At 46.1% G+C, this 25927-nt stretch overlaps 1 protein-coding gene across 1 annotated transcript in view; it reads right to left on the reverse strand.

Moving 5' to 3' along the window:
- The window catches only part of FAT3 (FAT atypical cadherin 3), a 520423-nt gene that overhangs the window by 32187 nt on the left and 462309 nt on the right, over nucleotides 1-25927 (reverse strand). Inside the window, exons 16-20 of the mRNA XM_059708164.1 lie at nucleotides 25258-25401; nucleotides 21865-22062; nucleotides 17746-18544; nucleotides 6951-7085; nucleotides 4930-5087 (exon numbers count right to left, since the gene is read on the reverse strand). Of these exons, the coding sequence (XP_059564147.1) occupies nucleotides 4930-5087; nucleotides 6951-7085; nucleotides 17746-18544; nucleotides 21865-22062; nucleotides 25258-25401 (1434 nt within the window). The remainder of the gene's footprint in view (nucleotides 1-4929; nucleotides 5088-6950; nucleotides 7086-17745; nucleotides 18545-21864; nucleotides 22063-25257; nucleotides 25402-25927) is intronic.

Consider the following 25927-nt stretch of genomic DNA (forward strand, 5'->3'; position numbering starts at 1 on the left):
AAAAATAACAGCAGCAGCACAACTGAATGAACAGGAAACCAGAGGCCTACATGATCCTCAGCTTTTTGAAAAGAAAACTCATCTGTATCTTCAAAATTCCAGGAGTTTGAAATTATAAGCCTTGTTTAGATGACAAACTAGAATGCTGATGCCAAAAGCTGCCTTGAAAAGAGTTAATCTTTTGCTATTTCAGAAGTATATTCTGCCAGGGAGAGAAAAGAATGCTCTCATTCTGGAAAATTATACTCTGATCCTATTTATTTTTCTCTGTCTTCAGAATAGGGTTAACCCAGTTTTAAAGGATCTCTCTTTTAAGAGAACAAAGCTTTCTCAAATCAGAGGGCAAGCTATTTTAATAGAATTTGAGGTGTGCATGAAACTGTAAAAAAAAAGTTTATAGCAATGATCTGAAATGATGTGCTGGGTGGAGGGAAGGAGGCAATTTCTTCAGTGAAATACATAATTCAGAGAGTATTGCCCTAATGTTACAAAACATTTAGGCTCTCGGGGTTGTTTCAAATCAGTGATATGCTTTAACTCAGGTCTTCTGTGGCTCGAGGCTTGGGAGACAACATATCAAGTTGCCTGTAAGAGGTCTTCTTGGAGGAATGTAGAATTTTGAGCAAAGAAGTTTAAATTGTGACACAGAGTCTTACTGCTTTGGATCTTCGGTGTGATAATAAACCTTGCAAGGGGGTTACTACATGTTCTTTGAAAAGGGGACTTTTAACAAACCTATTTTCACGGCTGCCATTACTAGCTCTCTGGCACACAGTAAGTGCTCAAAAATACATTTTGAGTAAATCAATTATCATCCCAGCCCTCCAAATCTTTTCTCTTTATAAACATTGTAGTGCCCTCAACCTGTGTACCTCTGTCAGAAGCCAAGACCTACCATTCCCCAGCTTTCACTTTGGGTATGTCACTGAATCTCTCGGAGCCTTGGTTTTTTCATCGGCGAAGAGTAGTCACCACGGGTAAGGGTTTAGGTATGTCATTATTATAATATGTTAACTCCCTTCTTAGTGATACTCTGATGCAGACCCTTTGGACACTGGGATCTTGGGTGGGGGGCTTCCTCTTTACTCTTCTAATCTATGTTAGAAAGATCTGGATTCTCCAAGTGGCCAAATAAGCTTTAAAAACCGAAGGAACTCTCCCTGACCAACCTCTCCTTCAACCGTGGGTGTGAAGCTAGCCATGTTCGAGAATCACCAACATAAAGCAATGCATCATCTAGAACTTCTCTAAAAGCTAAAACAATGTGACCGCTCTAAATGAATAAGCAAGGACTTGTGCTTTTGCTCTAACACTGGACCTAAAAGACGGGCACAGGGGAAATGTTACTTGTACCTGGCAAATCTCTCCTGGTGATCTGACATGTTTTTATTACAGGTTCAAGGACAGCCACAGAACCTACCCCACCATTTTCATTCTTGCGTTGGCTGCCAGGAAACTCAGAGTTATGGTTTCTGTTCCACTGAAGTAGCACCCCTAGATCTAGATATTGTAGGGATGATGTTCTGCCCTTCCCCACTTCATTGGTTGGCTCTTATTCTTTTGTGTGGGTTTTTCTTAATGGTGTTTCGATTTTATTGCATTTGGGTGTTTATGTTAAGCCTGGAATCTTCTGGAAGGAAACAGGGTGTCCATGTTGAACAGATGAATGCCCCCCTTCACTGCTGCCTGGAGATAGCAGCGCTCCCTGCCCATGAGCATTTTCACTTCTTGAGGTCTCCACGTACTTCCTTCGCTGTTTGCAAGGGATGCCCTCCACCCCACTGACTGTCTTAAGTGCTTTTTAGAGAATGTGCTCTAACTGGGAAAATATCAACAGCCAAAAGTGCAATTTAAACAAAGCATTTCAGCGTAGTCATTGAACCAAAGTGCAAGCCACACACCGTACCTAAGGCCAATAAAATTAAATCTTGCACGAGGTTGGAAATGTTAAGCAAACAGATCCAAATCCCCTAAGTGGATATTCCTGGCGACCGTAGGAGAATATCTGCAATAGTTCAGTACAGCTGTGTCCTGCTTTGGGTTAACCTAACATATGAAAAGCAAAATGTAAAGAACAGACAGATTGGGGGGTGATTATTCACATCACAAAGGGATTAATGGGAGAGAGTCCCTTCAATCGGCAACCATCCCGAGTTTATTAGAATTCCATTTATAGAGATTCAATTTACACAACTTCCAGAAACACACTTGTTCCATGAAATACAATCTGCCTTAGGAGCTAGAGCTGCCTAAAAGGTTTAATTCTTTTTTGCCATCCTCAGGGAGCTGCACATTTTAGATATTTTCCAGTGACGTGTCAAATGACAAGCTCCATTTTAGGGTCAAGCCATCCAGGTCCAAGGTTTTTCCTTCTTCTCAAGTTTAACGCAATTTGAGAGAGTTGCTAATAGAAAGTGTTTGCCTCATAAGGATGCTCTGCACCCACCAGCCCTTTTGAAGGAGGAGAGAGGAAGGTCAGTAACACTTAAGCAGAACCACCAGGAGCTGGCACCTTGAAGGGCAGAGCATTTCCCAAGCGATTAAACCAACCTCCACACTCAGGGTTTTTTCGAACGTGATCTATGGTTGAAGGCAGTATGCTTTGGGGCCAGGAGAGAACAAAGACAGGAGTTAGGTCTTTGAATTTTTCTTCTTCCACCATGAATATCTGATTTGAAGTCACTGTTTTCTAAAATTGCACTTCCAGAATAAGATTTTTATTGTTGCTGTTTTGTTAATCCTCACCCAAGGATATTTTTCCCAATGATTTTTTCAGAGAGAGTGGAAGGGAGAGGGGTGGGGGAAGAGAGAGAGAGAGAGAGAGAGAGAGAGAGAGAGAGAGAGAGAGAGAGAGAGAGGAGAGAGAAAGAGAGACATTGATGTGAGAGAGACACATGGATTGGTTGCCTCTTGCACAAGCCCTGACCAGGTGAGCCCCAACCAGGGCTGGAAATTGAACCCATGACACTTGGGTGTGTGGGCTGATGCTCTAACCACTGAATGCACTGGCCAAGGCCAGAGTGAGTCTTTTGATTCCCAGTTAGGGCACATAAAAGAATCAACCAATGAGCCCTGGCCAGTGTTTCTAAATGGTTAGAGCATCAACACGCACAACAAAGGATCACGGGTTTGATTCCCAGTCAAGAGCACATACCTGTGTAGCAGGTTTGATCCCCTGCCAAAGTCAGGACGCATGTGGGAGGCAACCAATCCATGTATCTCTCTCACATCAGTGTTTCTCTCTGTCTCTGTCTTTCTCTCCCCCTCCCTCCCCTTGGGTGAGGATTAAAAAAAAAAAAAAAAGAACCAACCAATGAATGCATAAATAAGTGAAGCAACAAACTGAGTTCTCTCTCTCTCCTTTGCTCTTTCTCTAAAATCAATAAATAAAAAAATTTAAACACAACGCTTTCCTTTGCAGAGCTAAAATTATTCTCTGAGTTGAATGAGTAAGGACAGTGGGCCTCAAAAGTAGCCAACTTTTGAATTCCAACTCCCTGATCACTTACTCTTGGCCACCAATACCTGGCAATAACACCTGGCAAAAGTCTATGTGACAGGGGAAGCCACTGGCATTCAATTCTCATTCAATTCTCTCCCCCTAGGATTAAAGTCTGGGCCACCTAATCAACTTGGATGTCACCTATAAACAATCAAAGGATAGAAGCTAGGAAGGTCCACCATGACTCCAGTTAAACCTAGTGATAGAATCCTAGGGAGGAAACACTGTCAGCCACTTCTGCCTGGGTGGGCACTTCCTGCAGGACAGACTATATATCTCTAAAGGCCCTTCCAATGGGCTGGTGTAGCAACCTGGTAAGAAACGCATTTGATTAAGCATGTCTTCCACATTCTTATTTCTTCTCCTCACAATACAGGAGGGATTAATCTGTCCTATAGACACCCAGAATGTGTTTTTAAAATTTTATTGATTGATTGATTTTAGAGAGAAAGAGGAAGAGAGAGAGACTTGTTGTTCCACTTATGTATGCCTTCATTGGTTGATTCTTGTATGTGCTCTGACAGGACATTAAATCCAAAACCTGGACATATTGGGATGATGCTCTAGCCAAGTGAGCCAGGGCTAGAGTGTTTTTTGTGGGTTTTTTATTTTTTTGATAAAATAAGTTATAGTGTCAATACTGAGAACTAGGGGACCATGGAGATTAAGAGACTGGAGTGCAGGTCCAGGGTCCAGGCTTTACCACTTTTATTAGCTGTACAACCTTAGGTAACTTACTTAACTTCTCTGAACCTCTATCCTCTCTATCAAATGGGGATGATCATATATAACAAATTTACTAATTTATATTAATTTTATAATAAAAATCAAATGATTTGTGTAAAGCTTTTAGTACTATTGCTGTTGCTGTTGTCATGAAGGTACCAGAAGCTCTGAGCTAACACAAATGACAGACCTGTTCTAAAGGAAATCTGGCTGCCTTTGGAGGGTTTCTGAGGCTGGAAATGACTTTAAAAATTGGGCTATTTGTGTCAGATAGGACATACAAAATCTTCCACACCCCACATCTCCAACTTCTCTCTGAGCAAGGACAGAAGTCGTCTCCGAGGTCAGTGGGGATAGAAGAGCACACAGCCAACCTTTTTAAAGGACTAACCCTGCCATGGAATTGATTAGGAGATACATTCTAATGAGCTGTTGAGTGATTACAGCTCCAAGGAGGCCAGCCCTTGAACCCACTCTAGAGAGAGAGCCCCTGTCTGCCAAGAACCAGTTTCGAAGCCGAATATACAGAAGGAAACGGGTGTTGGCACACTTCCCAGTTTTGCTGCTGCTCCCTCTGTCCTAAAGTCTGCTTCTGGTCTTCTGAATTTAAAAGACAACACAATTTCAGCAGCCCCCCAACCCACGAGCCAAAAGACTAACATGAGAACTGACTGCAGGAACAGATAACACATTTTAATTACCTTCAGAATTATGCAGGGATTTGCTCTGGTGTACATGATAATCCCGTTGCTTTGCAGTGTGCGCAGGCGCAGACCCAGCTTAAAGTCCTCTTCTTTGCTCTTCTCAGAAAGCCGGTATTTGATGTAACTGTTTCCAGCAAAGCTGAGAGAAGTGTGCCCTGAAAAGATCATCATGAGAAGACACACAGGCTTTTAACTTTCAGAAATGAGCAGGGACACCTGAAATCACCCAACAACTACCAAGCAAGGTGATGAAAGACCACGGGAAGTTAGTGAAGGCATTGAGGAGAAACCATTTTTGATTAAAAACTGGTTCTCCATTTCAGGTCACACTCAAATTTCAAAGTGAAAACAAATATTAATTAGTCCAGATGCCAAAAAAAAATCTTAGTTGTCTAATGACAAGGGCAACTTGGTAACCAGAATTTCATTAGTGTCACTAAATTCCCAATTCCCACTTTCTAAAATTAGCTCTATTACAGGATATCCCATCATGCCCATCCCCATCACTTAGACACTTAAGAACTTTCAATTCCATGGAACTAAGGGAAGACACAAACATTTTCAAAGACTATCCGTATTCCCCACCTATCCTAATGCCAAATAGCCAAATCATGACATTTGCACCAGCGTTTGAAAAAGGTAACGGATAGAAAGGGAGTACATGTCATATGCAGTCACAATTCTACCTTGACTATTAATTTCAAGGCTCCCCTTCTAAGAATTTTTAGCCCTATTCACATCATCCACTTCTGAGTTTACCCTCTTTTTTTTTTATTGCCTCCAACTTTATGTTTTAACAAGCAAAGTAATGGTTGAAAAGCTGTCTTGCTGGGAGGAAAGGTGCAAAGTGTGGAAATACGCCGAATGGATGATAATTGTGAACAATCAAAAGTGTTCTATATAGAGAGGAGAAAGGAGATGGGCAGAAAGTGACACCTGACATTAGGAGGCTTGGCCTCATTGTCACCCCCCTGTGCATCCCCACCTGCTATGTGCATGGCATGTGTGCTGGTGGGGGGACAGCATACATATCTTCCAAGTCTAAGCCTTAGATGACTTCAAAAGCAAATACACTGGTGATCCCTTCACTTAACGGGCAGCTCTGTTCTTGAAATCAGCTATGGAAGAGCTTTGGCTTCCATTTCTAAGAACAGTGCTTCTCTTTGCAAAGGCTGAATTTATTTCTGGAACCCACTGCTTAGCAAAGTGCCTTGCACACAATAGTCATAATCATTTTCTATTATCAGCACAATTACTATTCAATCATTACTCAATCTAGTCCTTGGATTCCAAAATTGGCATCAGTGTACCTGTATGTTAAATATATCCTCTACCAAAGAGAGGGTTTTATTGGTGCCGAAAGTGAACAATACTCTTGTTAGAAGAAAAAAGAGGTAGAGAATACATGAATCAAATGTATTGAGTGAAGATCAGGCACAGAGGGCCATTTGGATTGAAATCATATAAATATGGATTTCTTTCTTTCTTTAAGAAACAGAGGTGAGCACCTACAGTTTGGGGAACACGCAGTGAGCTAGACATCTCCAGGGGAGAGCCTTACGTGGTGCTCTAGGCTGGGCTAACCCCATGCAAGGCCAACTGGACTGGCTCAGCTCTACCTTCTGTTGGTCTCTGTTTTGGGGACTATGGGTCTGTGCACCCCTCTGAACATCAAAGGTCATGCCACCGACACCCCAACTCTCCTGCCAACAAATCGTTTTGTATGTTCCATAATTTCACACCCATACCATCCATGCAACATGATTGAAAACACATGTTGTGGTCTCCCCATTATGTCAGGAGTCCACGGTCACTGCACGTGTTCTTCACACAGGCTGCAGCTGCCATGAATGCCGAATGTGTTTGAGGGGGGAGGTCAGCGCTGGTCCATTCTGAAGGACAGTATTGCCGGCAGGCAGAAATGTCTTCTGAAAAGGGCCAGGGCAGTGTCATTTACTCAAGGGCAAGTGCTTCAGGACCAGGAATTTAGACCCTCGTCATGGCAACCCACTCTGCACCTGAGCACTCTCCGAGCTTCCCCGGTGGACACTGGCAGAGGAACGGTCTCCTGCTGGCTTCGTAACCGACACACTGCATGTCCCCTGGACACGGCTTCTCCACGCAAGGATCATTGGACCCCGGGCACAGTCCTCCTGCGACAAAGGGGGAACATGCATGATCAGCACAAAGGGAATCACTCTATACTCCAGAAGTACAGGAATGGGCGGGAGCTGGACTCCACAGGCTGCCCGAAGCAGGGGTGGGCTTCACGTGGTGTGGGCGCCCATCAAACGTCCCTGGATCTGCCAAAGCTCACTGTCAGACTCAAGTAGGTCGGGCACAAAGGGTAAATGGGACTCCTCCGCTGAGGCTAAAATATGCTAAGGTTGTGACTAGACCAACTTCAGCTGAAAAGAAATCTTACCACAGGGGCTCTGGTGGTCTTTCTTGGAGTGGGTTCCTGCTTACCTGGGGCCATTTATATGCATCACTTGAGTTTAGATTTCTTCTACACTCCTCTCCTGCCCTGGAAAACTAGGGGTAGACATAGACTTTTCTAAAGAAAAGTAGGACTACACAACTAATGCTAAATTGTAAAAGCACAACTAATGTTATTTCCTAATCCCTCCTGCTGCATGCTATTGTATTGATTAGCTGTAAACGTGCGCTACCGGCTCTCAAAGCTAGCAGAATTCTCTCTGGCAAAGGAAGGCTTCCTTCCTACTTGTTTGATGTTCACAGCTCAGTGAGATGAAAGGTTAATCCCTCACGGAGGAAATCCTGGAAAGCAGATTAAGTGATTGAGGCAGAATTCAGGGCCCAGGTGAGTCGTTTCAGAACTGCAGCGATGGCAAACACGGGTCCACTGAAGGAAGCGCTCTTTTCAAAGGCCTTGGCTACTTCACATGCAATTAGGCCACTTTCCAGCTCGGGAGAGTTTAAGCGGTAACGGGATTATAAAAAAGGAGACATTCAAAATAAGCCACAACTAGGTTAGCAGAGGCCGAAAGGAGCGCCCCTGCGAACCTAGAACAGGCTGGGCATCAGCAAGATCTGGGCCTTTATCACACTCCTCTCCATCCAAACTCTTTCCTCCTCGTTAAGCATATTATTCCACTATACAGTCATTTCCTTGTCTGGAAGAAAGCAAAAAGTTTTTTTTTTTTTTTTAATCTTCATCCCCAGATATTTTCCCTTTGATTTTTAGAGAGTCCAAGGGAGGGGGATAGACAGAGAGAGTGAAACAACGATGTGAGACAAACACATTGATTGGTTGCCTCCTGCACACACCCTGACCAGGGCTGAAGACCTAGCCTGCAACCCAGGTCTGTGTCCTTGACCAGAACTGAACCCGGATCCTTCATTCTGCAGGCTGATGTTCTATCCACTGAGCAAACTGGCTAGGGGGTTGAAAGCAAAAATGTAATGCTAACTACTTATAAACATTTTAAACACTGTAATCCATGAGAGGAGCAATATAAGTAGCGCCAGCAAACTTAGAATTCATAAATCCTATTTTCCACTGGTTTAGAGCTCAGCTTCGTATCAAAACGATACTCCTTGGCAATGGTCCAGCTTACATAGTGTTAGATGATGAAGGGATTTTTAACTGAAAATTTAGAATGATCCCTACAAATGGTTCTAAGAAGACATAAAGTACTACATCTTCCTATTTTCATTCAAAAAACATCTTTATTCCTGCCACAGATGTATCAATATTTATGGAATTTGCAAAAAGCTGTTCAACCACCTTATGATCTGTCTCAAGAGGCTTTTGATAACCAGTTTTTACATAACGTTTGGTGCATTCATTCAACAAATAATTTTTCAGGCCTAATGAGGTGATAGGCCCGGACATGTAAAGATGAAAGGAAATGATTGTGTCTCTTCCTCTCCTACGTAACAACCCACAAACACATGATTACAACAGAACCAGGAAACTGCTTTCATAGAGATATGTGAGTGCAACGGAAGTACCAGAGAAGGAAAAGTGTGATTCCTGGGAGAATGTCAGTCTCCTATAGAAAGGGAGCATTTTACACTCGGACTTGAAGGATGAGATCCTTTGAGTAACAAGGAACTGTGTTTCATGGGAATGAACCAACCATAGTTAGTCCTTAACTGCACTCATGTGTTTAAGTTTATTCATGGAAAGCTCACAACTCTACCAGCTGACCCTTTGCTGTCTCCATGAGTGGCTTCCTTTCAGTGTCTGATGCCCTGCACACTTCCATGCTGCTCCTAGATGTTGACGGGTGAGTATCCTATATAATAAAAGCCTAATATGCATATCGGCCAAACAGCAGAACGACTGGTCACTATGATGCACACTGACCACCAGGGGCAGATGCTCATGCAGGAGCTGCCCCCTGGTGGTCAGTGTGCTTCCACAGGGGGAGCACTGCTCAGCCAGAAGCTGGGCTCATGGCTGGCGAGTGCAGTGGTGGTGGCAGGAGCCTCTCCCACCTCCGCTGCAGGCTGGCAGTAAGGAATGAAGGGTCCCGGACTGCGAGAACCCTGGACTGCGAGAGGGATGTCCGACTGCCAGGGGGATCGGGCCTAAGGTGGTTGGCAGACACCCCTTGAGGGGTCCCAGACTGTGAGAGGGCACACGCTGGGCTGAGGGACCCCCCCCCCCCCCCAGTGCACAGCTGTCTTGCACCAGGCCTCTAGTATGCTAATAAAATGCAAATAGAGCCCAATGCTAACCTCTGCTACATGGAGGCGGCAATGTGCACAATTTAAAAAATGTATCACATGACATAGTTGTAACTCTAGATTACCTGCATAGTTCCTTCCAATAAGACACAGAAAGAGGAATTTAGGATTGAAGAAATCTGTTACGTCCCATTCCATGGACACACCTCTTTTCTTGTCCTATTTTAAACAGCCTAAGGACGTCCTTTCCATATATTTCTTCATTTCCGAGACACATCTTCATAACCTTTTCTGCTCTAACGTAATGGCTGCATTGCTATGAAACTTTGCATTATCAAAAATCCAGTTTAAAAGCCACTGTTTCCAAGGGGACAAGAGGGCTAGGTAATTTCAGACCCATGATAGAAAAGCTATTTTCTCCTATAAGAATTATGGTAACTTAAAAAAAAAAAGAATTTGCCCTGGCTGGTTTGGCTCAGTGGATGGAGCGTTGGCCTGGAGACTGAAGGGTCCCGGGTTCAATTCTGGCCAAGGGCACATGCCCCGGTTGCGGGCTCAATCCCCAGTGGGGGGCGTGCAGGAGGCAGTTGATCAATGATTCTCTCTCATCGTTGATGTTTCTATCTCTCTCTCAGTTTCTTTCTCTCTAAAATCAATAAAGAAATATATTAAAAAAGAGATATAAGTGCATATAATAAAAACTAAACACTGTATTTCAGAATAAATATAGCATTTGAGTAGTTCTCTCTTTTATTCACATGTTTTGACCTTTTCTTTGACTGTCAGTCCTGCCCTGGTAATTAGCACAGGGCCTTTCATTTTATCACTCATCTCTCTTTTTTGAAAAAAAAAAAAAAAAAAATTTGTTGATTCTAGAGCAGTGGTTCTCAACCTTGGCTGCACATTAGAATCACCTGGGAATCTTTTTAAAATCCTGATTTCTGGGCCACATCCTCCGGAAATTCTGTTTCCTTGTTACTAATGTTGTGGCCGCACCCCATAACAAAGAAACAGAATTTCCGGAAGATGAGACCCAGAAATCAGGATTTTAAAAAGATTCCCAGGTGATTGTAATGTGCAGCCAAGGGTGATAACCACTGTTCTAGAGAGAAAGGGAGAGGGAGAGAGAGACAGAAACATTAGTGATGAGAGAGAATCATTGATCGGCTGTCCCCTGCACGCCCACACTGGGGATCGAGCCTGAAACTTGGGCATGTGCCCCGACTGGGAATTGAACCTCAACCTCCTGGTTCATAGGTCGATGCTCAACCGCTGAGCTACGCCAGCCCAGCTCACTTATATCTCTTATGCTGGTTAAAGCACAAAGCCATTTAGACCCACAACTGAAGTTCGAATTCACAGCTTTTTTCTTCCTTTTTCCTTATGTCATAACCATAGAACCCATATAATTAAATCCAGTAAATTAATGAATTATGTTAGAGACAGTCCGAATTATGAAAATTCTAGGTGGAGGATCTGTAAAAATATATTAATACAAATATAATACATGTATTCTAAAATTAATGATGTATTAGGTATATAATAATGTACACTTCTAATTATTCTAGCAATTGACTCTGATAGGTTATTTTTCTTTCTTTTCCTTTTTCCAATAGGTTTTTTAAGGTAATGGGGACTGTTCTTGGCAAGCAATCTTACTCAACGCCTGATGCTTAAAATTCCTCCGGGGCCTCGTCCCCAGTCCTGGCTGAGCTGGGAGGAGCCATAAACAGCGGGGCTCCAGCTGCAGCTGTCTGTTTGCTCTGCTCACTGTCCACTCTCTTGTGGTTCAAGGAAGTATGAAGGCAGGTTAGCGTCTGGAGGTCCGTGTAAATACAACGGCTTCTTAGCTGGGGGCAGATGTGAGCATGTGCATAAAACACAGTCTCGGCCCTGGCTGGGCAGCTAGCTCAGTTGGTTAGAGTGTCATCTGGATATGCCAAGGTTTCAGGTTCAATTCCAGTCAGGGCACATAGAAGAATCAACTAATGAATGCATTAATGAGAGGAACAATGAATCAATGTCTCTCTCTCTCTCTCAAATCAATTTTCAATATGCAATCTATTCTGAGTAGATAAATACTTCTAGTTACTGAAAAACAGGTTTCCCAGAACTAAATAGTTCCCATATGCAGTGTTGTAGTTCTCTCTCTATGGACCATGATAAGAAATATATATTGTCAGAGAGACCTGATCTTTGAATGTCTACCCTGAACAATGTCCTGTGTCCTTCAACCTCAGATGTGCTCAAGTCTGGGTCCTGGGGACAGATTCCTGGGTTTAATGAGCATCTTTTTGAGCAAAGGCTTAAAGTCTCTAGCAACATAAAAGCCAGTATACTTTTAATGACGCTGAGCAGTTAACTTGTTCTTAGAGCCATGTTTATGTCATCCCCTTTACCTACTGTCGTAAAGAGCCTCTCAGGCCCTCTCTCTGGCGGTAGAAAGTGCCTGATCAGCTTTCCAGGACCAGGGAAGAGACAACAGTGTCAGCTCCTGTTGGCTTCTGGGAGGAAGTTATCTTATTAACTATCATTAACTAATCCAGGTTTAAGAAACTTGTGCTGTGATCCGGGACAGCCTGGGGGTGGGAGCTCTAGACCTCCATGCTTGGCATCTCCAGGCACCCATCCATTTGGTGCCAGAATGAGCATGAAGGGAGAAGGGTCCCACTTTATCAAACCAGCTGACGCCGTTTGCTGTACGTCAGAGCAGGACAGGAGGAGCAGACATTTTTAGCAACTGCCAGAACATAAAGCAGGCAGAGAAGCTCTGTTCCCGTCCCAGGGCCCCTCTGGAAGGCGGGGTAGTGTAATCGACAGCGGTGCTGCGCTGACAAGCAGCAGACCTGGATTTTGGCCCTGACTCCGTTGTTCAATTTATTCAGTGCATGGCTCTGAACAAGTCCCGTGATGTCTCTGGGTCTCAATTGTTTCTCAGAAAAATGAGGATAATGATTCTTAGTAGAGTTTTAACAATTAAATGGGCTAATGCATGTGAAAGCAACTTGCAAAGAAAAACAAACAAACACTTATAGTAGAAACAAATTCCAAGGTCCCCAAATTGGGGACACGAGCTTGCCCCAGCAACATGGCAGAGGCCTGAATTCAAGTGCAATCTTTTCCTTACTGTCCTTTCTGGGTCCAATTCAGCATTTTCAAATTGACAGGTAAAGTGAAATACCAGGTACATGGGAGACACGAAATAATAAGGCCTGGAGCTTTTTATGAATCAGTGTCCCAGGCCACGTGCATTGTGGGAGCCCCTTCACCGCCTTGGAGGTGTGCTTTTCCATCTCCCTCTAAGGAGAAACATGCACACAGTGTAGCCATTCTCCCAAAGAAGGTTTCCCACCTTCTGAAGTTTGGCTCAGACAGAAATTTAGGTCACTCTCCACAGAGTTAACAACATGCAGCTCACTCCAACAGCAGCTTCAGAGCTTTGGAAACCGCAGGGAGGAGAAAGGTAATCCTCTTGAGGTTTTAGAAGGTTCTCGCTACCATAGTTAATGACTCTCCTCTCTTCATCTCCCCAGCATTCCCACAGCCATCCCCCACCCCCGGCCCCCCGCCATGAAGTCAATGCCTTCAGCTAGCACATCAGTATCTAGCTGTGATTATTATCGCTGCCACTTCGAGCTGATTCAACCCCTCAATGCATGTTTCTGCCTCATTACACGGAGAATCCAATAACTAATGGTAAACAATATACTGAGAATCCAGTAACTAAATGGTAAACACCTTGAATGCATGTGCTCTGCCAAGCTGTCCTGTCTTGGCAAATGCCACAGAAGTCATTTACCTTCCATTTTAACTCCTGGACGACGTGACATTTTAAAACACCTTCTCCCAAGGTCTCTTGGCTTTGAAACGGTCCCTTGCGGTTCTCCCAGAAGCACAGAATCATGTGTGAAGGTGTTTTCTTGGCTCAGCCATATTTTCCGGGAGATTTTGCTAAGGGCTAAGTGAAGTTTCATTAAAGACAACTCTTCTGGGGCAGGTGTGTGTGAGCTGAATATATGAGGGAATACCCAGACACTGAGAAGCTGGACACCTCCAAACCTCTCCTGACATTTTGGGACTCAGGTGCTGGGGATGAGGGATTTGCAGAGACATAGCTAAGGAATGTCTCCTTTTAGATATATTTCTATATCAGACCTTTGAAAAATCAGTGAAAACTTTCCAAAATAGACAATCAGCCCAGCTCCATAGACTGCCCCTGATGCTCTGTCTGCCTGCTTTCCCTGAGGGGGCTCAAGGGCATCTATCAATGCCCTCGTCGCTTAAGTTGGTGTCAGGTTTTCTCAGTGAAGTGCCAATGTTGATTGGACTTCTGAAGTTTACCAGGGGCGATCTCATGACATCAGAACTTTATATCTCTTGAACTTCCGTTCAAACATGATGCTGAATGGGGGCTGGAATTCAATGAACCTGTCTGGCACTAAAATTCAAGTTTGCTCTCATTTTTCAAAGGAACTTGGCATTTTGGTTCAAGATGCTAATGATGCTATTTAGACACAAAACATTTGCATGAGAAAAAGAAGTTAGGAGAGGGATAAATATTGAGGCCAAATCTGTATAAATATTACTTTACAGCCCTCATCATCCTGATTATTCCACCACGTGGTTAGAAAGTCCATTGAGTGAATCTGCCAATTTTCCAGAGTAAGCAACCCAATACTAGTGTGTGTGTGTGTGTGTGTGTGTGTGTGTGTGTCTGTTGCAGGGGCATTTATGGAATTTAATTACCTCTCCTTTCCAATAAATGAGATGCCTAAAATGCATGTTTTCCTTAATAGTTCTTCACTGTATTTTATTTCAGAGGATGCTTTACAAGAAGTAAGAGAGCTATTACTATTATACCTAAAAGCTTGCCCCCTGAACCTGGAGGAAATTCTTTCTGCTTTATCTTGCTGTGAGATCTCACAAAGTTTGATTTTCTGACCACTAGCATTAGAATCACCCAGGCTACATATATAGATCTTAGGCTCCACCCAGAACTTCCTGATATATCTGAGTGTGGGGCTCAGCCATGAGCATTTCTTGTAAGCCCTGTGCATACTGCAGGCTGAGAAACCCACTGCCATCCTGAGGTGGTATGGTGAGTCTGGGCATTAGTCTGCTGGGAAAAATGGGGTTATTTGAGTATTCCTACAGAGCACACAGCACTGGGGTTATAACTCACATAAAAAAATGGAAGAGCCCTGACTGGTTTGGCTCAGTGGATAGAGTTGTCGGCCTGTAGACTGAAGGGTCCCGGGTTCGATTCCAGTCAAGGGCATGTACCTTGGTTGCGGGCACATCCCCAGTGGGGGGTGTGCAGGAGGCAGCTGATTGATACTTCTCTCTCATTGATGTTTCTAACTCTCTATCCCTCCCCCTTCCTCTCTGTAACAAATCAATAAAATATATTAATAAAAAATGGAAGAGTCCCTGTTTTAAGATGCAGATAATAAAATAGGGGCCCCAAATGAACCTTCACTGAATCAGCATGCCCCTTGCACCAGCTGTATGGCCCTAGGTAAGGCACAGAGACATAATATTTACAAAGCAGAACTGATCATATATCACCTGCTGAGACAAGATGACCTTTTAGGGTCCTTTTAGCATTAAAATCCAGTATTTTATTCGAAACCCATGCACTTGGGCGGGGGGTGTCCCTCAGCCCGGCCTGCACCCTCTCACAGTCCAGGAGCCCTAAGGGGATGTCCGACTGATGGCTTAGGCCTGCTTCCCATGGGGAGCAGGCCTAAGCTGGCAGTTGGACAACCTTAGTGCTGCCACGGAGGCAGGAGAGGCTCCTGCCACTGCGCTTGCCAGCCATAAGCCTGGCTTCTGGCTGAGTGGCACTCCCCTGTATGAGTGCACTGACCACCAGGAGGCAGCTCCTGCATTGAGCATCTGCTCCCTGGTGGTCAGTGCATGTCATACAGACCAGTCGTTCCACTGTTTGGTTGATTTGCATATTAGCCTTTTATTATATAGGATTATAAGAATGACTTGAAGGTGAGAAGAGGCTGTGGGCAGACCTGGATCTGCACAGAGCTCCCATTAAGGAAATGTTTGCTTTCCAAGCAAGGCTGCTCAGGGGATGTCTGTAGGCTGAATCACAAAACATTCCAACATTCTGCATTTATGGGGAGTAGAAAGGTTAATGGGGACTAGAGAACAGGAGTCCTGGGCAAGGACACCACCCCAAAAATTACTGCATTGAAAACATTAGTGTCTCATGCAAAATGCAGAGCAAGCCCCTCCCAATAAAAGTCAACCCACTAAATCCCTCCTTTAAAGAAGTTCTGCCAAGTCTGCCCTGTCTCTTCTTGATGAACTCATACCCCTCCCTCAAGACCAGTACCTAAGTGATCCCTCATGCACAAATGTCACAGAAAGCTTTCCTGTGGCCACAACAGGGAATCTGTCTTTTCTACTCCCTAGCAGAAGTTTTACTGCAACATTTTCATTGCAAACAGGTACTTGCAAGTTGACTTCACAACAGCCAGCTCCTGAGTGCAGGGACTGTGCCTTTTTTTACTCTGAATTTTCAGAGTGTGGGACTCTGCTGCCTCCACCGATTTTTGCTGAATGAAACCAGTTCTCAGAGTACAAGGCTTAATTAGCTGGTTTAGTTTCTCCCGAAGGGTCTGCCCAATCCTGTGGTGAATGCCTTTGGAACTCTGCTGTGAATTGTCTCACCGAGGCCCTGGCAGAGCTCTGGGGCATCAATCAGTTTGCCTACAGAGGAACCTAGGTGAGACCTGGACAGCTGGCATTCATAAATCCTGCATGTTGGTGGCATCTGCCAGAATGACACTGCACCTAGCGTGCATGCTTTGAGTTCTTCTGGAACGAATTTGCATATTCAACAGGTCAGACATCACTGCATCTATCCCATGAAAACAGAAACAGAATTCACTGGGTACCGAAGAGTAAGAAGCTGGAACTCGTCTAGGCTGCTGGGAGGCTGTGTAATTGTCTCTCAGAGGGAACTATGATCTTGGCGGTCTTCCTCTGATAAACTTATTTTCCAAACTGCAACCAAAAACTTTCTACACAGGAAGAGGTCAAGGCCCTGCCTGTCCCCCATTACCTAAGGGGATGTTTCACAAATGGCCTTTCTTCTGGCCACGGTCCCTTTGGGCCAAGTTCACACTGTCTAGAAGGACTGGGTGCAATTTTCCTAGAAGAGGGCAGTGAATTTTTGGCTCCACATGTCAGAGAGAGGAAAAGAGGGAGGGAGCAATGCTTCTTCCTGACCGCCGTGGGCATGCGACCCTGTGCAGTTACAGCCTCTGACCAGGAAAGGTCAAGGTTCAGTGATTCTTGTTACATCAACGAACACGAAGCAGTCCATCTCTGCTGCCCCGAGGGCTGACTTCATCCCTTGACTGTGCTCCCGGACATCTGGCCTCTGTTTTTCACTGAAGCAAATCTAGCTGACGTGCCCTCTGCAATGGCTTCCTAACTTGTTTCCCTGCCTCTGGCCTGGCCCAGGCTAATCCATCCCCTCTGCAGCCAGCACGCTCTTTGTGAAAGACAGAGCTGATCCCGTCACTTCCTCACTTCAAATCAGCCAACATTTCCCAGTGCCCTGGGATCATTTCTAAAATCTTCATCCTGGCTAGCCCTGTGTGGTCCCCGGGGCTTGCTCACAAGTTGCACCCGTCATCACTCCCCGCTCCTTCCAGCGACAGGAAATCTCTTTCAATCCCCTCAGTATAGGTTCCTCTCTTGCCCTTAAGCCGTCCTCATGCAAGGCACCCTCCGCCTGGAATGCTCTCCTTCCCCTACCTGTTTTCACACGCCTAGTCCCTACTCCCCCTTCACCTAAGCCCCTAGACATACTCCCTTTAGGAAACCTTACCTCCGGATTGGGTCCTCCTGAAGGACTGTACTTCCCCTAACAATACTGACTGCAGGTGCTCAAGCTGGCCTGTTTGTATGTCTGGGCTGCTCATGAGCCATATGTTCGATGGGAGGAGGGCCTGTCTTGTTACCCCCATAGCCCCAGAATCTCTCATGGTTGCTAGACACATAGTAGATGCTCAGTAAATGTACTGTGGAGTGAGTGAATGAACAAATGCATGCTCACCAGGAATGGCAGCCTAGTCTAATTAAATCTCAGGAGGTGAGGTGGGAGGGACTCTAAGCCGCACTCACCGTTACAGGTGCAGCGCACGTTCCGGTAGAAACGCGGACACACAAAGCTGATGCGAGCCGTGCTGTAGGTCATGAGCGCGTGGGAATCCAGCGACAGGCCCTGCTCACAGTGCTGCTCCTGGCAGTCCAGCCCCGAGCAGTTCTTCTCCAGGATGGCCGAGATGCGCATGACGTTCTCCAGGTGCCTCCTGGCATTGGACAGCTTCTGGATGAGGTAGGCCGGCTTGTAGAACTCGCTGCTGTGCGTCTCCACGGCAAACAGCATGTCCAGCTGGCCGGTGCCCGCCACGGGCTGGATGCTGATGATGTGCAGGCTGTCCTGCTTCTGGGTGAGGACCGCGTTCCGCAGGCTGCGCCGGAACCCGTGCATGTGCAGCCCCACGAAGTCCTCCGGGGACACGTTCTCGAAGCGGATGGTGACGGTGTTCTGCAGCATCTCGTGCACCAGCTGCTCCACGTGCACGATCACATCGATGGGCACCTGGAAGCGGCCGTCGCTCACCGACACGTTCAGGACGTACTTGCCACTGTCCAGGCCTCCCAGGGCGATGATTTTCCCATCATGACTGTTCACTTTGAACAAGCTTTTCTGCTCCGATTTCAGGGCAAACGTGAGCACGTCATACATGTCTTGGTCAGTGGCGTGGATCTTCCCAATGACTCCACCCGGAAAGTCGTCCTCCATGGTGACAATGAAAATCTCCAGAGGGATGGCCGTGGGCTTGTGGATACTTTCCTCAATGACCCGCACGCGGATGTAGGAGTGAGAAACTTGCTGGGGTTTGCCTGAGTCTTTCGCCTAAAACAACCAGGAGGGAGATAGGCAAGGAACGAAGAAAAAAAAGTCATAGTCATTAAAAAAAACAAACACAAACTCAGAAGACCTCTGCTCCTTTCACCACATTCGCTTCTTTCTCCATCCCCTGCCACTGGTCTGCAAAACGCTGAAGATGTGCACTTAACTAAGAGGAGCGATTTATCACCTTTAGTTCCCACTTGTCTGCTTTGCTATGGACACTAACATGTTTCAATACAATACATGGGGTGATCAGGGAAGGAGGCTAGAGGGTGCTGTGAGACCCAACATACCCACAATAGGCTGGCCTTTTTTTTACTTCTGGACAGAAGCCATAAGGGAACCTCATCAACTGGTGTTCCCTCTTGGAAGAAAAAGATGTTTTTATTTTTTATTTTTATTGATTTATTTGAGAGAGAGAAAGGAAGGGAGAAGGAGAGGGGGAGAGAGAGATTTGCTGTCCCACTTATGTATGTATTCACAGGTTTATTCTTGTATGTGCCCTGACTGGGGATTGAATCCACAACCTTGGCATATTGGGATGATGCTCTAGCCACCTGAGCTACCCAGCCAGGGCGGAGAAAAACTTCCTGTTCTCTTTGTATTCTTTCCTTTTGATTGGACCAGATGGCACCCCTTTGCACACTTAAGAAACAGCATTATCTAAGTGGGACTTGCACAATATTAAGGTTTAGAATGAAGAGTGGTGTATGGGAGGGGAAAACGGGTAGCCTAACTAGAGCCTCTTTTGTCTTCTTTCTTTATGTCAGCTGATGGAACAGCCACTCTGACAACAGATCTTCACTGAGCGCCTGCCACTGGCAGCATGGAGGTAGTCAGAGCTGTGGGGCTTCAATGAAGGGCAGGTTCCCACAAGCAGGGCCCCCAGGACAGGTGTCTGAGGATTCAGGGCTGAAGTAGACCTTGCAGGCCGGATGGAATCTGGGGAGGTGTGTCCTTGTAGGGGAAGGCAGCCTAAAAGCAGAGGCTTGGGCATCCCACAGACTTGAGTTCAAATCTTGGCCCTGCCGCTCATGTCTGGCTTTAAGTTACTTATCCTCTCTGAGCTTCAATTCTTGTATCTTTAATATGAGTAAAATAGTAGTTTTTACATCACAGGAGTCCTGCATTGTAAGGATTAAAAGACACTGTAATTGCCAAGTGCTGAGCCATGGCCTGACCCACAGAAGTGCTTCGTATATGAGAGTTCCTTTTATTACCCTCATCACATGCTTTATGGAATGGAATTTGTGAACCAGAGATGCTGACTCGGAAAATTCACGGAGAAAGGATATGTTTAGCAAAGTAGGTCGAACTTGGAGTCAAACTGTGGGGGGTCTCAAAAGACAGTGATGAGTTTGGACTTTATAAGCCAGAGGTTGCCCACTCAAATGTCTGAGGCCAGAGAGATGACAGAAAGGCATGAAGCCGCTGGGTGTAAAGTGATAGACCAGTGGGCTGCTGTGGCCTGAGGACTACAGAGTCATGTCCTCCTAAAGACCCTGAAATTCAGAATCTGAAAGAGTCTGGTCCAGAACTGAGCCTGCAGGCCACACATTTTCAGGGACTGGGAGCCCGCAGATGGTTTAGTTTAGGGCCGGGGTTGACACACCTCTTTTGTAAAGGGCAAGGTAAGAAACAGTAGTTTAGGCTTTCAGGGTTATACAATCTCTGTCAACTGCACAGCTATAATCCCAGCATGGAGGCAGCCACACAGCACATGTAAACAAAGGGGCCAGGCTGCGTTCCAATAAAACTTTATTGATACAAACAGGTGGAAGGCATGATGTGGTCTAGGGGCTATAGTGTGCTGACCCCTGGGGTAGGGGAATGACAAAGCGGAATGATTAATTTAGAAGTGGTATAGAGATGGATCTGAAAAGAATGCGGCTAAACCTGGAGGAATTACCCACGCAGCTTCTGCAATAGTATGAGCATGGCGCCATCTAGAATAAAGTGGGTGGTGGCAAAGGGAATGTAACTGATGCACACAGGGACCTTGGGAAGGCAAAAGTGCAGGACTTGGGGGGTGGTGGTTTAATGTGAGGAATGGGAGGAGAAAGCTTTCTATAGTATTTTCAAAGTCTGAGATGTGAATCCGCTCTCCAATAATCAGAGGAGGTAGGCAAGGAACCATACTCGCTTCTGCGAGACGGCACTACAACTCTCTCCTTGCCCTTAAGCATCTATACTGTGATATAAAACCACATAATATAGTTGGAGGAATGCATGGCAACTGAAGAGTTCACTCACATGCTCGGAGCCCAAAGTCATTCGTTTGGAAGGTTTTATGGAGCACAGTAAGTGATAACTTATCAAAAGAAACGATGTACACAGTTAAATGCTGTACAAATACAAAAAATTACTATGGTTATGATTGCCAACATTAATAATGACTTTAGGTTGCCCAATTGTGTATAAAAATGGGCACTCACCCCGGCTGGTGTGGCTCTGTGGTTGAGTGTCCACCCATGAAGCAAGTGGTCCCTGGTTCATTTCTGGTTCAGGGCTTTTGCCCTGGTTGTGGGCTCAATCCCCAGTAGGGAGCATGTAAGAGGCAGCCAGTTCATGTTTCTCTCTCATGGATGTTTCTATCTCTCTATTCCCTACCCCTTCTTCACTGTCTAAAAATCAACAACAACATATTTTTAAAAAATGGTCACCCAGTTTCACTGATGGGGCCCAAATCTTGTTCTGCCAAAATTCAAACATAGGGACATTTGGGTGCTCTCGCATTTCCTGCTCCTATCCACAGGATGCCCAGCCCGGCCCTTTACGCCTCTTTGTCCTGTTTCACTGTACACATGCCAATGACCTTGAGGGAGCAGGAATGTAGGGAGACCACTGCCATCTGAGCACTTGATCCCCTCCTGTCTCACTGAGAAACTTATCAAGCAGAGAGGTCTCTTCAAAATCAGAGGCCATGATTTGGCTCCATCCCGTTAGGACCAAGACTGGCAGCTTCCCCGAGTAGGGCGGCATGGCAAACACTACTCAGTACAAAGCAGCAAGCCTTGACTTTGGGGGTCAATTAGAACCCCAGGAGTTTTCGGAATGCAGATTTCAGCCCTGGGACTGCTGCCTGGCACACTCTGCAGGCATGTCCCTGCTGAACTACGACGCTTCCCTTCCTTCCTGTTCAATTTCACACACACAGGCCGCTTTTATTGGTGTGAAATTGAATTTGAGATTAAAAGGGGAACATGCCTGCATGGTAATGAATTATGTTGACGTGCTCCACAAAGGAAAACCAACCGATGGGCCCAGGAACAGGCCTGGGGGAGAGGCAGCAGGGCCCGGTGTGGCCAGAGGGGGAGGCGCACCTGGACACGCAGCAGGTATTCCGGAGACTCCGTGTGCTGGAAGACCACGGCTGACCGCAGCGTCCCGTGCGGGTCCAACACGAACTCCTCCTCCTCGTTTCCCGACAAAATAGAGAAGGAGAAGGGAGGCCCGTTGTGAAAGGAGTCTCTGTCTGTCACCACCAGCTGCAAAATGCTGGTGCCTACTGGCTTATTTTCCTGAATAAAAGAGTACATAAGAAAAGGGAGATAAAATTACACATCTGCTCACATTTTAAGAAGCCCTGTCATTACCGGCGGAGAGCGCTGTGCTAGGAGACAGGGCTTTAGAGGAAGGGATTCCCTGGGATAGTATCTCATCTTCTGAAAATACGCTGGTGTCTGAAAGCATCATGCTTCAGTCCTTGGCTGCCTCCCCACAGCTGCCCGATGAGACTAGGACAGGGGTGGGCAAACTTTTTGACTCGAGGGCCACAATGGGTTCTTAAACTGGACCGGAGGGCCGGAACGAAAGCATGGATGGAGTGTTTGTGTGAACTAATATAAATTCAAAGTAAACATCATTACATAAAAGGGTACGGTCTTTTTTTTTTTTTTTTAGTTTTATTCATTTCAGCCGTAGTTTGCCCACGGCTGGACTAGGGGCTGCAGGTGAGAACACAGGACTTCACCTTGAACAGGTCTAGAGGTTCCAAAGATGCTACTGCCCCACCTTGCCCTTGGCTAGGCTGGGGATGCACTGAGTTCATGCACAGCTCTGGAAATACATGGTGCTCCCTGGCCTTTGTGATCATATCAACACTCCTCTCAGACCAAGAAAACATCAACCTTTTGGGATGTGACATAATCATGTCACAACATGATTATGCTGAGGCCCAACATGGTGACATAATGTCACAACATTGGACTTGGGGGGAGGGGGGAGAGGACCTTCTGGCAACTTCCCAGTAAATATACAAACGCTTATGCCAGATGGGAAATGGGCTTCACACCCCACAGCTCAGAATTCAAGTTTTGCCATGTTTCTTGAGGAAAGAGGGGGGGGGGGTGGAATATTTCTCAACTTCATCAGAATATTTGGAAGCCTCGGAGTTACTATGTGAGCATTATTTTGTGGAACCTCTCTGCCTCTTCCCCCAAAATAGAAACACAAAGGTCTTTTCATCCTTTCTTGGCTCAAAGGCTAGCCTCGCTTTGAAAAGGCCAAGTCAAATTCCTCTGCAGCTCGGCCACTGGTCCCCCTGCCCCACGCTGTTTAGACTTCAGCATTACCACGGTTAGGGCTGAAGTCACTCTCATTAGTTCAGGCCTCGGATGATATCGATTTGGGGTTACATGAGCTTGGGTCGCAGAGATGAAGACAATGATACGCAGCAGTTTGGAGGGGAGTCACGCATGGGGCCGGTACCCTTGTTTCATGTGCTGAGTTAGTCTTATAAAAACCAGGTGTTGGAATAAGAAAAATCCTCTGGGTTGTAAAAAGGGAGAAACACTTTTTGTAGGAGAACAAGAGCAGGACCTCAGAGATCTCTTACTTTGCCCCTTTGCCTCAAGCGGTTTTTGGTCATCAGGATCGAGACTTGGCCTCCGTCTGGAACCAGTCGCGGAACCGCCTCTGCCCAGCATGGATTTCGTGTTCCACACTGACAGCATACTCAGCACCACACAAAACGGAAGACTTAGCGGTTTGTTTGCTCAGTCTACCAAGGCCATTTCCTCCATAGGAGAGATAGGGAGAGAGAGGGCGAGAGAGAGAGAGAGAACCCCTGGGTCCCCATCGGAGAAAGAAGGGTGAAATATAACATAGGCCCCTCGCTGCAGATATGAGCCAGGGTCACTGCTCACAGCGGAGGTTCTTGGTTCTTTCACTGCCGACTTCCTGTTGTGCATGTGGAACAGCCTGTCAAGCTGATGGATGTGTGTCATAAAACTGAATGTTGAGTAGGCAAAGCCCATTTTGTTCAGGGGCGAGCACCCAGAGGCGGGAGAGGCAGAGAGAGCCCAGTGGCGACAGTCTCAGAGAAGAGCAGTCCGAGAGGAGGAGGATGGGGGGAAGGTGCAGACCCTGCCTGAAGCTCCGTGGGAGCAGGAGAGAGATGGGAATGCACAGCTGCTGGAAAAAGCATCAGAGAGGAGAGGAAACCCAGAAGGCCAGCAGGTGAAGGGATCTGGTTTCTCTGGCAAAGCGGTGGGGGATGAGGAAGCAAGCTGCTGGCTTTATGACTGCCTCTCGCCCGATTCCTAGCTCAGCGGTGCAGGGGAGCAGGCTATGGATGGCCAGACTCAAAGTCTTGAATGTTATTCCAAACAGGCCCCTCAAGACCTGGCTCACTATCATCTTACCTTCTACCCACAAAGCCCTGGGCCCCATGAGGGGTGAATCTGAGGCCAAACTGGATCAAGCAGAAGCTGATTCTCTAGACCAGTGGTTCTCAACCTGTGGGTCGTGACCCCTTTGGCGGTCGAACGACCCTTTCACAGGGGTCGCCTGAGACCATCCTGCATATCAGATATTTACATTAGGATTCATAACAGTAGCAACATTACAGTTATGAAGTAGCACGAAAATAATTTTATGGTTGGGTCACAACATGAGGAACTGTATTTAAAGGGCCAGAAGGTTGAGAACCACTGCTCTAGACTATCTGTGGTCCCCCCAAGACACGGATATCAATCTTGTCTCTGCTAAGTCCTCCACACGGACTGTATTCCCGGACTGGATTTCCTGAACCTCCGAGGTCAGTTACCAGCTTCTAGAAACACGGGGAAGTGGAGGTAGCTCAGGCCTACTACTGTGCTAATTAAGTATCTTTTGAATAAGAGAAAAACAGATGGAAAAGAGAGTCATTCTGATTGTAGAATGCCAGAAGATACTCCATCTAATGTTAAAGAGCTAGTGGATTTAAAGTGCTAAACACATTGCTTATGGAAGAGTGGGTTTAGTGAGTAGCGGCCCTATCCTGAATTCCAGTCTCCCTTTGACTGATGACCCAGTTAGTATCAATCTCCCTCCCTGGCCGGGATAGTACAAAGTAGCTTAAAGGCAGCCTCTGTGGAATGAAAACAGTTTTTGCCAAAGACAGATCTGAGTTCTAATCCTGATTCTACCACTTCGCTGCATGATCTTGGGTGGGCTACTTAACTCCTCAGATCCTTAGCTCCTTCACTTCACGGGGGTGGGGTGGGGACAAAAGGTGTGTGGAACGTACCTGACACTTGAAAGAACCCCACTGGTGACTGCACGTCTCAACATTTGTGAATCAGTTGCAATAGAAAATTCAGACTCTTTTTATACCAGCCCTGTGCCTGGGTGAGTTGATATGAGGTAAAAAACAGTAATAAACCGTGCGGAGAAACAGCAGAGAAAGGAAGCTGAGTGTCAAGACAAGTGCCCGACAGGCCCGACTCACGCACCTGAATCACAGCGGTATAGTTAGCAGGTGTGAAGACCGGGCTGTTGTCGTTCACATCGGAAATGTCAATGTTGATGGTGGCAGTTGACGACATCACAGGAATGCCACTGTCTGCTGCCTGGACAAGCAGGGAGTATCCGGACACCTGTCGAAGCGCAGAGAGCTGACAGTGAAGAAGTGCAGTGTCTCCTTCCTTCTGCACAAGCTTCCTTCTGCAGGCTCTGCTTGGCTTTGTTGAAGTTCAGCCTTCTCCTCTTAGATTCTAAACCAGGGTTTCTCAACCTTGGCACCATTGGGGCCAGGTAATTGTGTGTTATTGAGGGCTGACCTGTGCTTGTACAATGTCTAGGGGCATCTTTGGTCTCAACCTACTAGAAGGCAGTATCACCTCCTGCCAATTTGTGACAACCGAAAATTGACAGGCTCCAAACATATGGTGGTGGTGGTGGGGTACCCATATGTTCCCAGGGTTGGGGGCAAACCCATCCCTGGTTAGCATCGCAGCTCTTGGCCTTTGTTCAGACAGGACCGCTGTCAACACTGATCTACCTTATCAGTTTCGATTCTTCGGGAGTTAGGGGTCTATATCACCCAGTGAGGTCATTCTGCTTGTTAACATCACTGCTAGAGCACCTTTATTCCCATATTTAATTTCTCCTTGAAGATAGTAT

Source organism: Myotis daubentonii, chromosome 9, assembly GCF_963259705.1.
Source record: "Myotis daubentonii chromosome 9, mMyoDau2.1, whole genome shotgun sequence".
Lineage (NCBI taxonomy): Eukaryota > Metazoa > Chordata > Mammalia > Chiroptera > Vespertilionidae > Myotis > Myotis daubentonii.